This window comes from Erigeron canadensis, chromosome 2 (assembly GCF_010389155.1).
Source record: "Erigeron canadensis isolate Cc75 chromosome 2, C_canadensis_v1, whole genome shotgun sequence".
NCBI lineage: Eukaryota > Viridiplantae > Streptophyta > Magnoliopsida > Asterales > Asteraceae > Erigeron > Erigeron canadensis.
Genome location: NC_057762.1, coordinates 3,229,437 through 3,246,729, shown reverse-complemented (window position 1 = coordinate 3,246,729; position 17,293 = coordinate 3,229,437). Strand labels below are relative to the sequence as shown.

The 17,293-nt window shown below is 32.7% G+C and overlaps 1 protein-coding gene across 1 annotated transcript; it reads right to left on the bottom strand.

The window, feature by feature from the left end:
• Window positions 1-1,581: 1,581 nt before the first annotated feature.
• On the bottom strand, window positions 1,582-11,530 carry LOC122586424 (prolyl endopeptidase-like). Its single transcript, XM_043758415.1, has 12 exons — window positions 11,212-11,530; window positions 9,960-10,179; window positions 9,176-9,376; window positions 8,993-9,063; window positions 8,710-8,872; window positions 8,045-8,635; window positions 3,642-4,025; window positions 3,473-3,548; window positions 3,050-3,113; window positions 2,805-2,940; window positions 2,069-2,182; window positions 1,582-1,897 (listed from the first exon to the last, which is right to left on the bottom strand). Exons 1-12 carry the CDS (start codon window positions 11,319-11,321, stop codon window positions 1,832-1,834), a joined length of 2,196 nt encoding a protein of 731 aa, XP_043614350.1. The 5' UTR covers window positions 11,322-11,530; the 3' UTR covers window positions 1,582-1,831.
• Window positions 11,531-17,293: the final 5,763 nt, after the last annotated feature.

Here is a 17,293-nt window from a genome sequence, read left to right as displayed (position 1 = left end):
CAACATACACAAGCTCAACTCAACCTAATTTTTGGTAATAAAATTCAATAAAGTTAGATTAGCATGAAGTCTGATCAGGTTCAACCTAATTTTTTGTAATAAAATTCAATAAAGTTAGATTAGCATGAAGTCTGATCAGGTTCAAGTCCTGAAACCTTAACCTGGTTATTTTGGAAACTTTACAGGTTAGAACCGAACTTAATTTTATTTAGGGGGTGCCTGGTTAAGGGTATTGGGGGGTAAGGAATGGTAAAAGGAATGAAAAAAGATGATTGGTTATGTCAAGCAAAGGTAATCAATGTTTAGTACTGGGTAATGGAGCATTACCCAACAAATTAGGGACTAAGGTAATCATTCCTCCAAAATATTACTCCTCTCTTCTTTTTCTCATTTCTCTGTCAAGGACCATCGAAATCCACCACTGCCATTCTAACATCACCTCCAACAGGAACCACCACCACTCCACCAACCCAACACCACAATTACCAAAGGCGATCATCTCCGACAATCACATCAACCGCCACCATAACTACCGCAGGCGACCATCTCCAATAATCACATCAACCACCACCATACTTCATCAAAAATAGAGCAGATGGGTTACGACTGAGGGTCTTTTTTTTCTATTTTTTAAAAGGAAGCAACCAACGAAATGGTTTGATGATGGCTTGACAGGAGGTTGTCATGGCGGCTAGAGGTATTTCTAGTGGGTGTTGGGGTTGGTATTTTCGATGGGTGGTGGGGCTGGAGATATTTCCGGTGGGTGGTGTGGATAGAGATTTACGATGAGTAGGTGGTGGTTATATATGATTGTGGGTTCAAGAGAGAGAGAGATAGATAACATTGCTAATATATATCATATGATGATGGTAGTGATAATGTGGTATACATAGTTGTTAGTATCGTACGATACACGATACGTCTCGTACAACTCGTATCACAACTCAAAGAAAAAATAACGTCTCAGTTAGTGTCCCAGACTAGGTTTTGACTCGGTTCGATACGATACGGTTTGTTAAGAAAAAAATTTTAATTTTCCTATAAATACTCTTTAATAGAGTGAATTTATTACTAATAAATGTTCATTATGTATTTAATCGATACGTATAATAATAAAATCATTTTAAAACGTTAATATATGTAATAAATATGATAATATCATCAATATATGTATGTTTTTACACATACATTATACATACTATATATTTTTTATTTTTATGTCCCTTACGATACGTAACACGATACGATTCACGATTTTAAAAATCACAAAACGAATCGACACACGATTCGACAACTACGGTGGTATATAGGACTGGCTACAGAAGCACAAATAATGATATGATGGTATGTTTATTTTATATGGAAGAGAGAGATTGTGGGTTGAATATATATGATTTCATTATAAGTATGTAACCAAGCAGCAACAATATCATGATAATATTGCTTAATATATCATAGTATTCCTTTACTCATTCCTTTATACTAACCAAGCACCCCTTAGAAACTTTTAACCGAATACTTGATGAAAGAACTTTGCTATAATACATAAAAAATAAATAAAAAGATTAAGGGTCATGAACAGATATAAACGGCTATCTCCCATGTCTTGCTAGTTTTGTATAAATGTTGCTAGTTTTTGATATTCGATAGATAAGATCATGTAAAAGAAATAAAATATAAATTAACAGTTGCTTTAGCTGATGAAATGGATATAGAAATAGGATCAAAAAGTCCACTGAGACAACCAGCACATGTCGGTTGCACTAAATTGGAATTTACAACTGACTGTATAGTGCTGCTGATAATACCTTTTTTACTGCACCGAAGTTATTTAATCGATCCAGGTTGCACCAACCACTTTAGCCATGAAGCTGTACGAATCCGCCCATTCGTCAATCTGCAAAAAGTATAGGTGAAGGTCAAACAAACACAACTTTCACTATACATCAAATATCTGATAAGACTTAACTTATCAAACCAGTAGATAATCCCCAACTATAATTAACTTTCCCATAATTCTCTTCTTTATAGACTCAGACAGTAAAAAAAAACAAACGTTAAACCATACCACTTTCTTTGTGGGACGTCCAGCTCCATGGCCAGCCTTTACATCAATTCTGCCAAGAATCGGGTTGGTCTGTGGGCTATTCTCCAAGCTCGTGCACAGTATATATTGCATGGTCTAACAGAATATATAAAGAGACAACTATCAAAATTCAAACATATGTCAACATAATAAGGAATCCAAGATCTCTATGACAACCAGAGTTGTCAATACCAATTGTTCCCCAACATGTTATGCATAAGCAAATTCAAGTAGCGTATTCCTTCCGATACAATTAAAAAACAGAAAAAAGCCTCCATTTACATCTTTGAATAAGTTAAAAGGATGAAATGATATTTTGACCACCAACCGAAGTCGCATAAAATATCCATGATATCAGAAAAAACTCAACAAACATTTCAGGTCCATGTAATCATTTTGACCCGGTAACCTGGTTGGATTAACATGAAGCAATTATTTTGAAAAATAACTACCTTAACTCAAGAACATTTGAAAGGCTAGTGGTTTTTTTCTAGGCTAAAATAAAACTTCTTATATAAAACAGAGATTAGACAAAAGCTGGTTATCCTATTTATGTAATTAGCAAAATCAAAAAATTACATGAAGTTAAGAAATCGGAAAGAAATAAATGACAAGACAGGATTGTATAGGAAACAACCATGATTGTGAGCACTATCCTGATCTATTTCAGATGATTGTAAATGTGAAATCAAGTTGAGTTAGTTAATGTAATACATACCGCCAATAGTTTTAAAGTATGCAAGGGCACAACCCTGTCATCATGATCGGCAGTCAATAACAAGGTAGGAGGATATTGGCAAGAGTTATCAGTGGACTGCTCCCATGGTCTCCTGACATTATGCAGTGGCGAATACCTGATATAACCAAATTTTAACTTCCAATTTAAAGTAGGCATATGCAAGATTGTACAATAATGTAAGAAAATCTGCATTTGAATAGTCCAATAAGGTAAATATTGCTCACTTAATTAACCACTGGAAGTCTTCTTCCTTATCTGAACATCCATAGTCAGATGTCCACGCATGACCTGGCAAGAGGAACAATCCCCATTAAAGAAGGAAATAACGCAAGTGTGCTATAACTAACCAGGTTTTTGGATGTGCTTTTTAAAAGTGCTAATTGGATGTGCATTTTAAAAGTGCTTTTGTTGTTTGTAGTTGTGATAATTGGATGAGAGTAAAATTCTCTCTGATTAGGGTATCAAAAAAGATTGAGAGGACAAATTTTATCATTCGATAATCATTTTGCAATCAGTATGAAACTGACTTGCTAAAACTGATTACCTGGTTGTCGCTTATTTACCAGATTATCAATAGCAAAATTAGCTCACCAAACTATATTGTTAATACAAATTACCTTAAGTGGAATCAAGAAACACAGCCTTACCGATTGTAAACTTGTGAAACCTAAGCATGTCCATAACACCAACATGAGCAAGTGCGCAACCAAAGAGATCAGGCCTCTGTAATTAACCAATTCAAATTTCCATTGTATATTCATATAAAGAACTAGTTCTCTAGATATGTTAGCACTCGCATGAAAGTGAAACCAGTACCTGATTAATGCAAGCCCCGATAAGGAGCCCACCATTGCTTCCACCTTCGATTGCTAACTTTTTAGGTTGGGTATAACCCGAAGATACAAGAAATTCAGCACTAGAAATGAAGTCATCAAAACAGTTCTGCTTCTTTGCAAGAGAACCATCTTTATGCCATTCTTCTCCATATTCCCCACCACCACGAATGTTAGCAATGCAAAAGACTACACCTAAATGCCTCATCAGTACAACACGACTCACACTAAAGTATGGTGTCAGACTAATATTAAATCCACCATATCCGTATAATAAACATGGATGTGATCTATCCAAAACTATATCCTTTCTAGCCACAACGAACATTGGTATCTGGGTACTACCATCTTTACTGGGCACAAAAACCTGAACAAGAAAAATGAATTAATAAACTAAGGATGTGTTTGATTTGTGCTGAAGGGAATGGTTCAGCACCAAATGCTGAATCGGTCAGCATTCCCCTTGTTTGATGAATCCTTCTGAACACTGAAAGAGGGGAAAAAAATCCCTGAACGGTTCCCCTTCTAATATCTCTCTTAAGTCTTAACCATTCATTATCTAATTTTTACCCTAATACCCTTTCTTCAACTACCACTATATCAGAGTCTTTTGCTATTCCTTCATCTACTTTGTTCCATAATCTCGATCTATTCTTCTCATCTTCTACACTCATAATCTATGTTGCACAGGAACTGGTACGGGAGCGAGAAACGGGTACGGGTACGGGAAACGGCAAAACTCAAAAAATCAAGAAACGGGTACGGCACGGGTACGGAAATAAATACATAAAAATATATATATATATTATAGATAATGTACCACAAACCCCAAAATATATTCATACGTTGATGTAAACAATAATCATACTTTATAAATAGTAATAATACAAATATCAATTTAACATATTAGTTAACAATGTGAACATGAATAGCTCTTTTGTCTAAAAACTTATATTAATACTCGTATAATAAGGAACTTGTATATGATATAACTAATAAGTATCTGATTGATTGAGTATGACCAATATCGGTCATGGCCCATTAACAAAAAACACAACCCAAAATTTCATAAAAGTCCACGGGACCACTACTAGTCAACTAGGGCATCTTTATATTATTTCTTTCTCAGCCTCCCCCTCCCTCACGCCTCACTTTTATACAAAAACACACACTCAAAATAGCTTTCCTATCGAGATTGATCAAGATGGGGGGTGCTCTATTGCAAGTTCATTTGCATCAATGGACTCACAACTGATGTATTTCTCACTCAAAAACGTCCCCAAAACTAGAAACGGTACAAGAAACGCCCGTTGACTTATCGAAGCGGTCAAGGAACAACCAAGAAACGTTTCCAGGCGTCCCCGTACACATTTCCGTCCCCGGCGAGTTTCTGGTACGGGGGACGGTGCCTCCACCAATTCATCTATCTAATCTCTTTTTCTTTTTATTATTTTTTTTTTTGCTACTTTCATCCACTATTTTCATCTTATATATGTATTACATGTATTTTTTTTATTGTTATTTTTATAACTTTGATTTCTACATTATTACTATTATTTATAAATTTCGATCAGATTATTTATTTTTATTGATTGTTGATGAATGAGATTTTTTTTTTTTTTTATTTCATGTCTGTTGTGTAAGATCAGTAGCAAAGAACCCATATATTTGTATATGACTACATGTTGGCATAATTCAATACTTGTTTTGAAATATATTTGTTTAGGAGTTTTATTTTTTCATGACTGCTAGTTTATATCTATCTTTTGAGTTTATATATGTTTCATGAAATCATGGCGGCTAGTATCTACTTCTTGGTCATATATAGGAATATATTTATGGATAACGTTCAACAAAATGACCAAGCGAGGGATTCTTTGAGACCAAAAAAAAGTAGGGTTAGCTGGAAACAAGAAGGTTTGGAGAAAACTTTTCTTGAAGCATGTATGCATGAGTCGAGCCAAAATGGACAATGTGGTAGCCCTTAGCAGCACCTTTCTCGCTCTAGAGCCTAACATAAGGTGCGGGTAATAACCGTATGGGTCTTCTCAAAGAGTCCGATCTCTGTTGTTAGCATGGAAAAATGTTGGAGAAACGCTAAAAAAAGAACATGGTTTTATTGCCGATCAACGACAAATGAAGAATCGTTTTGACTATATTAAAGAAAAGTTTAATGTGTGGATGAAGTTGAAAAACAGGACTGTTAGGCTGATTAAAAGAAAGTTGGACTTTTGGGTTGGTTAAAAGGAAGCTCTGTTTTGTTGGTGGTCATGTAATCACATGTCTTTTGTTGCTAGTTGCTGAACTTCCTTCTTGTATTCAGTATGTTTTTAATCTTTTTGTCTAGTATAGCAGCAGCAGAATTAATCTGCATTTTGTTTGTAAACCCTTTACTTCGAGGGACTGCTGCTTTCTTTACTTATTAGGTGTTTAAACTATCAACTTGCAATTTGCTAGTAATTAATGGTATGCTTTTATTGTACTAGTAACTTATAATAGTGGTATGTTACTATGTTAGAGTACATTTTTTGTGTGAATCTTTCGTTGTTTTCTTTTTTTATTTACTAGTAACTATCTAAAGCCATTATTTTATCTTATTTTGAGTTCAAGGTCACATGGATTTGGAGGATGAAATTGTTTATATAATAATCGTTTGTTAGTTTTGGCTGACGAATGCTTCGTTGAGAATTGAAAGAATAAGAGACAACACATCGGCATTGAGTGGACATGTGTATACACAAGAATTATTAAGAGGATCAAACACACAATGTCAAGAATTGATACGTCTTTCTCGTGATGCATATATAATGTGATTTTGATATGATATTAACATTCGTTTGGGCCGGTTGGGATGGTATAGCACATGATTCTAGAGTTTTGACAGAAGTTGCATTTAATCCAACTTCGGGATTTCCGTTTCCTCCACCAGGTATGTTTAACCCTTTTCTAATTAATAATTTAATATTATAAATGTAACAATATTGTAGTACTAACATGTTGATTACAGATAAATATTTTCATATTTTCTTTGTGATGCTGCATACACCAACACTCGTGGATTTTTGACACCATACCGTAATACGAGGTATTGGTTGGCAGATTTTCGTCGTCGTCGTGCCTTAAATAAATAAAAAAAATTCAATCATGCTCATGCACAACTTAGAAATGTTATTGAGCGTGCATATGGGGTTTTGAAGAAAAGATTTCCGATCCTAAAAGAAATGGCTCCTTATCCTTTTCCAATTCAAAAAGATATAGTGATTGTTTGTTTCGCGGTGCATAACTATATAAGGAAATGGAATATTCAAGATCAACTTTTTGAGGAATGTGACTCGAGTACCATCTTTGCTAGGGAAGAACGTGAGGGAACCGATGAACAGGACATGGATGGAGTTGAATGAGGCTCACAAGGCAATGAATATATGGCCAATCTACGTGATGTCGTGATGAAATTGCTAATCAACTATTTTCAAGTAATTTAAATTAAATATTGTTCGTTATTGTGTTTGTCAACTTTGAAAGGGCTTTATACTCTTATGTTTTGCAAAATTCAACTACTATTCATGAAAAAAATATTTATGCATAAGATATTTATAGTTTTATGTTTTTAAATATTTTTTATTTGCGTGTGTAGTATATATGAACAAAAAAATTATAGAACTCATTTACCAAAGTTATTACAGTCAGCGCCTACAAGAAAAGGTTAAAATGGTAATTTTCAATCATTCAGAATAGTCATTCAGAATAGATATCAAACATACTATTTTCATTCAGAATCAAATCCATTCAAAGTTGTTAACCCATTCAGGCTTCAGAATCATTCAGCACTAAACCATTCTGTGTTATTAAACACAACCTAAATACTTCTGTAGTAATACTAAATCTACTAAAAAGCAATCGCCAATTACATAATCCTGAGATTATCAAATAGCCTAATCTACGGAGATCAGTGTCGACCATCTCAATATCTAAAGCATATATCACTAAGAAAGGCACATATAACAAATCAAAAATTCTAGATACCCTGGGCTAGAGGTGGTCAAATGGAAAGCTTGACACAAATATTATGAAAGGTTCGACTTGGGTAAATCTTTCATCTATAACAGGTTAAACAGCTAAACTCAAAAAGGTTACCAAAGAGTTGAATCATTGAATGAGTAAAGTTGCCAAAAGTGTATCTTGACAGCATAAAATTCCTAAATCATTTAACGTAAGAAACTAAATGTTATCTATTTTACATATATACATTATCCAACATATCTGACACCATCCCACCTATTTTGTCACGTCTACCCAAAGTTTATCCTTTTACTCGAATGACTAGAAATGACAATCAAACATAGGCAAATGCTTGTGCGAAACATCAAAAGATTTAAAAACACATACCTGACTGACTTGAAACTCTGCCGGATCAAATCCAGGAACAACAATTTCACGAAAAATCTTCAAATCTGGAACCCCACTTTCTAAGTTGCACTGGTATATCGTGCCAGGAGTAAGGAAACTTGTGAAGGCAATAAAAAATAAGCTATCTTTACGCCGGGCACTAACATCATCCACACTACCGATGCTGATGGGCAATTTATGCAAAAGGGACCCACTTTGTAAATCCCTCATCTGTAGTATGTGCTTGCAATCACTCATATAACTCACAATAAGTTGGTTGCCATTAACAGCAACAGCGGAATCAAGAACATCATTCTCAGCTTGTGAAATGACCTCAGTCCATATGCTTGGCTCCTTAAGATCTACTCGAACCAACCTGTACTTTGGAGCATCTTTATTTGTCAGAAGAGTGAAAACAGTGTCATCATTTGCAATTGCTTGATACATTGCTTCAAAATTGTCGATAAGTTTAATGAAAGGAAGGCATTTCTTTTCTTTGCACCCCTTAATCCCACTAGGCAGAGTAGATAGGTCACAGTAATAAAGTTTGTTGACAGGATCACAGTCCTCATTGATATAAAGAAGAACAAACTGCACAAGAAAAGACGCATTATAATTAGAACAGTAACTTGTGATCCTCAAAAATGTAATTCACAAATTGTTACCTTTCCATCTTCTGTCACAGACGCTCCAAGTGTGTGCTGTGGATTATCAGGATTTTCCCAACACAAGATATCCTCAGATTGATCTGTACCTAAGTAATGATAGTAAAGTTGATGATCAAGGTTCACATTTGTCTCTGTCCCAGCATCCAAATTTTCTCCTTCCCTAAAAATCACACGCATCAGCCAATATGTTACATATGCTGGAGCCATAGATTTCTAGAAAATGTGGGAGGACAGCAAGCATATTAAGTTAGAAACAATATAAGATGTCATTTTAACTTACTTTGGAGCTGGGTAGCGACTGTAAAAGAAACCCTTGCTATCATTTGTCCAACTAATACCCGAAAATTTGACCTGTTACAAAACAGATGCAGTATGAATGAATGATGGTAACTATTTTTATAATTCTATGGGGAGTATGGGCCATTCTGCTTCCAAAAGGGAAGTAACTAAATGAATTACTCACCCATGACAATGTATCAGGCAAAACATTTTTGTCTTCGATCTCCATTACTTTGACGGTGACCCAATCACTTCCACTCGAACTGAGAGCATAAGCCAAGTACTTGGCATCCTCACTAACAGCATATGTACTCAAAGATATCGTTCCATCATCACTTAGTCCATTTGGATCAAGCAAAACCTCTGCCTCTCCATCCAAACTATCCTACAAAACCAAAAAGCATAGACGCCCCAAAGTAAATAATCCCTGGATTTTGAATGTCACCTGTATTCACCACTAAAAAAACTAAAAAATCATTGTTTCATTCCAAAGCAAAAACAGTTTAAGAAAAAAACAGAAAAATGTCTATATGGCTATTAAGTTTAAGGTGTGTTTCTGTCTTCCTGTCAAAAAGGCAGCTCATGGTTCAACAAATAGATATGTCAAAAAGGACAGTACCTCTTGTATAAAAAATAGTATTAACTATTGCTAGACATATATTTTCATGAAGAAAAAACTATCCGTGAGCATAATAAATTTTGTTTACTACCACCAAAATTGTAAGGTTCTTTGACAACCAGGTAACTCAATGTCAATATATGATGAACTTTTTCTCCTCTAGAAATGTTACAAAATTTTACTGCCAATATCTTTAGAAATCGTAATACTACATTAAATGATAAATTAAGTATTAAACCAGTTTTACTTATCACCTATTGCTCAAATGAAAGCAAAAACCATTCACTTTTTCCCCTAACTAGAACTAGATGCAAAAAGATAGCTAATTTTGAGTGTTCCAGTATGATACCTGCATGTAGAGCACTTTCTGCGGTTGAAGTCCAGAATTGTAAAAGTAAAAGTATTTATCAGCTTCTCTAAATGGTGCACCATACTTAGGGTAGTCATAGTACTTAGTAAGCTTTTCATGAAGTTTTCCCCTTGTTTCGCACTTCTTAAGTACAGATTCAGTCAAATCCACTTGTTTTTTCACAAATTCTTTCACCTCTTCCGCATCAGGATCTTCAAGCCTACAAATAAACATTGAGCCCAAAAAGAGATTTCATGCACCAACTTTAATCCTTTAGAAAGTAGATGTTTAATCACCTTCAAGATTGTTTTGAATTTTAAACCTTTCCTTCATATAACCGGAAAAGCTAAAATAGTTTCGATAGTTATAAGCTAAATACATTTTGAGTAGGAAAACAACGTCAAACTTTAAAAGATCACTCTGATTGACTTTCCCATGTATCTCAGGTGGCTAGTGTGTGATAATTGAATACTAACATTGATATCCATCTAGCATTTAAATTACATGGTAATAAAAAGTATAAAAAAAAAAAAAAACGTTTAATAGAAAGTACTGAAAAATAGAAAATGCTCATGTTAAGTTTGCAACAACATCCATATAAAATTTGCTCCAACTAAACTAGAGGAAGGTTCAAATGAGAACTACAAAGTCACACATGAATGGTCCAGATAGACATAAGATATTCACATGGACAAATAAATCATAATATCATATGCAAAAGTAAAAGATAATCTTTGTTTTATTTGAACCTTGATGAATAATCATATGCAAATGTACTTACTCACAATGTAAACTAACACATAGTTTTGTACTTCTCACGATTATCAACCTATTTGTTGGGTTGGAAAGGCGTCTAACTACGCAAAAAAGCTTTACCGGCTATCCTCTTTTAGATACTTCTAACTTCTAAGTTAGGATTTCACCTATGAAAAAGCTCTAATGAGCTGATATGCGCATTAGAGTTTTTACGATACCTTACCATAGACGTTTTTAGTTTTTTACAGGGAGACAACCGTTAACGTTTATTCGGGATAGTTAGAACTTAGATACAATTCCAAGCTAATAGTCCTTTATATTTATATCTGCACCTATATTCAATATTCTAAATCTATATTCCATATTATTATATCTTTACCTATATCCATATCTAAGTAAGATAGTCAGATGATTACTAAGTTACAAATAATTCACAGTACCTAATACAAAATCAACCTATACATAAAAATAAACATATATATATAGATAGATATACCAACGATAAGGATCGGGAACAGGAACGCCGTGGTAAGTATCAACGACGGATTCATCACGGCGGAAAGTAGGGTAACTGAGAGGCTCATCTGAGAGTGATAAAGATCCCATTGCCGATGAAAATAAGCGGAATTTACGGGGAGTATATAAACAGCAGGAGGAAACGTATTTGATTTTATTTTTATTATTATTATTATTATAAAAAATAGAAGAAGAAGTAAGGTGTGGAGTTGATTTTTGAAGTCGTCGTGTTGTTAAAATAAGCGATGTTGACGAGGATAACGAGTGTGAGTTTGTTATTTTTGGGAGAATGGCGCGGGTGTGGAATGATAATGATATTAACATGGTTACGTTTGGTTTGGTTTGGTTTGGATTTGGTGCTAGCTAAGTAGATAGAAATGAGCAACTTTTTTTCAAATTTTGGTCCCTGTCCCAGAATGTGATGTCGAATTTCAAATGAGATCGGGAATCGGGAACGGTTTTTATTTTTCGAGATTGTTATGGAGAAAATAACGGTCTTGTAACGGTTCATATAAGACCAAGATCGTTTTGGTTCTCGAGACAAATATTAGTTCCAAGCTTTGGTCTTCTAATCATATGATGCAAAGGGACTTACCTTTTCGTGGTTGGCAACAAGTAGAAATGATGTCTTGTTTTGATTAGCTTCACGACTTAATAACTAATTGTTGTATAAAATGAACTAGTAGTAATAGTTGGTAGATATAAATTATTTCTAGTATAAATGATGGGTTTAGGAATTTTTTAAATTGGATCTACTTTAACTTTGGATTAAAATGAAGGCTAAGATTCAAATATTAAATTTCAATCTTGATCATTAATTTAGATTAAAGATTAAAGTTGATCTAACTCTACCTATAAAGTTGTATCAACTTTAAAAGATTTTGATATATTTATAGGATTTTAGAAGATTTTGATATATTTATAAGATATGTAATCGAGTATAAGTTATATATCGTGGGCTGTGGTCACAAGATTACATGGGTCATTTTAAAAAATGAGTGGTTATAATAGTTAATACTCTGTACATTAATATTATGTTATTTTTAAGAGATGGGTTAAATAGTTTAATGTATACTAGCATGTACCCGCGTGATGCGGCGGTGGTCGTGACGGTGACGGTGTGGTGGTGGAGGCGAGTGTTGGTGGTGGATGCGACGTCGAGTGCCGTAGATAATTCATATAAAAGTAATTGATTTAAAAGGTTAATGGAGTTATTTTAGAAAAATAAAGGATTGATAGTATAATTTAATTATTAATGTTAAGAGAATAGTGTATGTGAAAATATTTTAAAGGGTTGTAGCCTTGTAGGTGAAAATATTATATAGGAGGGCATTTTAGACATTTTCTCTATATAACTTTCAACATGGGGGTATTTTTTTTAATATAGAGTATAGATAATGTCTAGTTGTCTACCATGTTGACTATCGGAATTGGGAAATGGGTCCAAAGCATAACACACAAGACAAGGGGGCTGGGCTGTCATGTAGTTCCAAAACCAATTCAATAGATGGGATATTTAAGCCCAACAAGCATATATATAAATCCAACTTAATTTTTGTTCAGCCCAAAGCAATCACTTAACTCCTTATGTTCAACGTTTTCAAACCCAGTTGGTGGGTTGATCCGGTGCCCGTTTCAGCTCAACTGATTGACTAGTCTTCAAGATGGGGATGGGGCTGACTCTTTCAGCTCGCTGGGTCCTATTCATTAAAAGACCAACCGGAAGCGAAGCGCTATGCCGGGGGAAGTTGCGGCTAGGGGTATTCACGGTCCAAGAACCGGACCGAACTGGACCAACTCAGGACCGGACCGAAAACCGATTATAAGAAAATATAGGACCGAGAACCGGACCAACTAACTCGGTTCGGTTCATGTTCGGTTCATGGTCGGTTTTCGGGTTTAAAGTGTTAGATTGGGACCGAGAAAATATATGTGCAAACTTCAAAACATTAAATTGTTTACGAACATTTTTTAATACTAAAAGTCTACGCAAGATTTAGCTTTTAACATCCAATGAAAATTGATCACATTCCTTATTTTAAAGCAAAATCAATTCCATTAAAGAGGTATTCATGATCCAAAATAAATTGAGTGATGAATATGTTACATGTCATATATGAGTAAATCAATTGTATTAGAGATGTAATCAAAGTAATGCGAACTCATATTAAAGCGTGTATGTGGCAAAGCATTACAATATGCATGCATGTCTACGAATTTAGGATACTAGGAATCTAAGATAAAATATGATAAAAGATTTCATTTATTCTAGAAGAGTAAATCAAAAGGAACTTAGAATACCATTTGAAGTTAATCTTGTATCATGTTCTCGGTTCTGAACATGCAATTTATCGGTTTATACATGGACCGGGCCGAGAACCGAATTAGATGATTTTATAGGACCGAGGACCGGACCGTAAGCTTCGGTTTCGTTCGGTTTCGGTCCAACATCGGGTCGGTTTTCTCGGTTTGGACCGCAATATGAACACCCCTAGCTGCGGCTTCGAGCCGCGTCAGTCCTGACGCCAGATTCAAAAAATACATCAATTCATCTCTCAATCTCAATCACAGCAAATCACAATCACGATCTTTTATTACTAGATTTTAGACCTATGTCAAATACACTGGTTTTACAACATTGTCAATATATGAATTAGTATGTGAAACAAAATAAGTATTTATATGTTCAAATGTAAAAATATACTTAAAAAATAATTGGGATATTCAAATGTAAATATTGAATTAAATCATATCAAGGCTGGATTGTTTAGCAGAGTTTCTTTAATTTTATACAAACTCTTCTGATAAGCAATAATTTAATTAACGTTAGTTCAGTTGCTTTTTAGTATATATTAAGATTAAGATTAACATTTAGATTAGGATAAAAAAATAAAGATAGCTAAAGATAAAGATATATTTTAATGATGATATCAATATTGAATAGTTAATTAATATTATATACCAAGTCAACACATACGAAAGAGTTTGCTCGACTTTGTTTTTTTAATATAAATTGATTATAGTTTATCTAAAATAGTTATATAACGAGATATGTCACCCGGGCGTTGCTCCGGGAGAAATTATATTCGTTATGTTTCGTATATGTGTCTGGATAGTCCAAAGTCTCGACAGTTAGCTCTTGGTCTTACCGTTGAAAAACAACGTCGATGAAGGCGTGTACGTGCACTATTTTACGGTGGGGATCGTAACTTTTCATAAGTTTTCTATTTGTCACTCAACGCTCGAACTTTGTTGTTTCTTTTTTTCATGGTCGACGAATCAAATGATATTAATGTTCCAATTTTTGCTCTTTGTTTTCCCTCTAAATCAAACCATAACGTTGTTTTTAAAAACATTATATAGTTCGAAAGACTAAGTTGTTATTGATCTTTTAGTTATTAAGTTTGACAGTCTAATTTCAAAGATATTAAAAAGTTATACAAGTTTTAAAAGATAATAAGTATAAAAGTAAAAAATTTAAAATAAAAGCACAAAATAACAATAAAAACATAGGTAAAGCTAATTTCCAAGATTATTGAAAATCAAAAGTGAAACGAAAAATATTCCATAATAAAAAAATCAACCAAAATAAAATTGAAAACTAATAAGCATAACAAATTAGCATTCAGAAATGATTAACTGTATATATTCGAAGCGGCCCACTTACGTGTATATATAAGATGAGATAATCTTAAAAATGTAAGAAATTTAGAAAAATAATAGTATCGAATTAAAATAAGTCATCTTAAATAAGATTGAAAACAATTTAGGAGGTCAAAACATCAAATCCAAAATGAAATAGATATGTCAAACCGAAAAATAAAAACCAAAAAACTGACCCAAGGAAAATGAACTTGGCCTGTTACTCAAGCCCAAATCTAAAATACTAAAAACGGGCCCAAAAAAAATGAAGTTGTTCAATTAAGAAAATAAAAACGGGCCAAAAAAATATAAGGAGCCCGTTACTATTCTTTGCACGGATTTTTGTAGGTTTGTTTTTAATATATATATTAATTTGGTTGACTTATTTAAAATTTTAATTGATCCGTATTAATTTAGTCAAAGTGACCGGCTTATACAAAGAAATTTTAACTTAATCACATGTTTAAAATCTTAATTTAATAAAATCAAGAGTTGTGATATTATATACCAAGTTAATACATATGAAAAAGTTTGCTCGACTTTGTTTTTTAATATAAATTGATTATAGTATATCTAAAATAGTTATATATTTTGGTTGACTTATTTAAAATTATAATTGATCCGTATTAATTTAGTCAAAGTGATCGGCTTATACAAAGAAATTTTAATTTAATCACATGTTTAAAATCGTAATTTAGTAAAATCAAGAGTTGTAATTGGTTAATTGAAGTTAGTTTAGTTATCTTTTAGTATATATAATAATAATAATAATAATAATAATAATAATAATAATAAAGATACTACTCTAATAACTTATCAACCAATCACAGTTTTCAATTTCTTAAATTTGACTTTTTTCAACTTGGACTTAATTTAAACTTTTTTGTTTTTCATCACAAATTTATATTTTTTACCCAATAAAATTAATAGAATAAAAAATAATAATAATTAATATATATCTGATAGAATAATAACTAATATTTATCCGATAGAATAAAAACTAATATATCCATTGAAATAATAACTAATATATATCCAATAATATAATATGTTCTACTATATAAATATAAAATTAATTTAATTAAAAATAAATAAAATTTAATGTTAATATATTAATATTTAGGAGTAATTGTATTTTTTTTTTTAAGTTTGTTAGTAACTGTCATGACGCATATTAAAAAAATAAAGCATGTAAAAAATATAATTATGATTTTTTAATGTTCAAATATTGCTAAATATGTTACAATTTACAACTTAATATATTAATATTTTAGGAGTAATTGAATTATTTTTTTTATTAAAGTTTGTTAGTAATTGTCATGACGCATATAAAAAAAATAAAGCATATAAAAATATAATTATGATTTTTTAATGTTCAAATATCGCTAAATATGTCACAATTTACAACTTTGATGGCCATATTATATTTTGTAATATTCAAATATCGCTAAGCATGTCACAGTAAAGAACTTCGATGGATATATTTTTAGAAATATGTCAATATAAAACTCAAAGTGTTGATATATAGATCAAGTTTTTATTACTCAAAAGTCAAAATAATATATTAAATTTTAAACTATAATAAATTTAACATTCAATATTGATAACGTCGTAAGCCCGTGTATTAGACACGAGTCTAAAATCTAGTATGTACTAAAAAACAACTAATCTAACCTTAATTGATCAATCACAGCCCTCAACTTTGAATTTAAACTAATTAACTTTATAGTCACATGTTTATTAACTTAATTTAAAAAAATTGAGAGATGTGATTGATCAATTAAGGTTAGATTAGTTATTTTTTAGTACATACTAGATTTTAGACTCGTGCCTAATACACGGGCTTACGGCGTTATCAATATTGAATGTTAAATTTGTTATAGTTTAAAATTTAATATATCATTTTGAGTAATAAAAACTTGATCTATATATCAACACTTTGAGTTTTATATTGACATATTTCTAAAAATATAAGTTCTTTACTGTGATATGCTTAGCGATATTTGAATATTACAAAACAATTGTCACAGAATCTGTCCGATGTGTGGGTCTCATGATGAAACCGCGGTCCATCTTTTTCTTTGGTGCAACTTTGCAAGATCTCTCTAGGCCTATACTATCAACTGGTGCAGGATCCAGCACATACAACTTTCCTCTATGAAACACCTATTCGAGCTGCATAACTCTCTACAACTCGGTTTTAGAAAAAAGAAGCTTCTCAATTTGATCATCTTAGCTTTCTGTTGGGTTATCTGGAAACTCAGAAAGGACATCTTATTCCAGCAAAAGACCCCTTCGCTACGTTTTGCTACAAAGGATCTCAAGACCACTAGTTTCTTATAGTTGTCATGTAGGTCGCCAAAGCTCTGCATAGAATGGTCAAAATGGTGTGCTTTTGATATCTAAGTAATTGTCGACTC

What these genes read in the sequence shown, in the direction of transcription:
- LOC122586424 (XM_043758415.1), bottom strand. Translation starts at nt 11,321, where the DNA reads ATGGGATCTTTATCACTCTCAGATGAGCCTCTCAGTTACCCTACTTTC. An exon ending in TGCCTGATACATTGTCATGG is followed by an intron (nt 9,064 to 9,175) that starts GTGAGTAATTCA and finishes GTTTTGTAACAG; the next exon opens with GTCAAATTTTCGGGTATTAG. An exon ending in AGTCGCTACCCAGCTCCAAA is followed by an intron (nt 8,873 to 8,992) that starts GTAAGTTAAAAT and finishes TGTGATTTTTAG; the next exon opens with GGAAGGAGAAAATTTGGATG.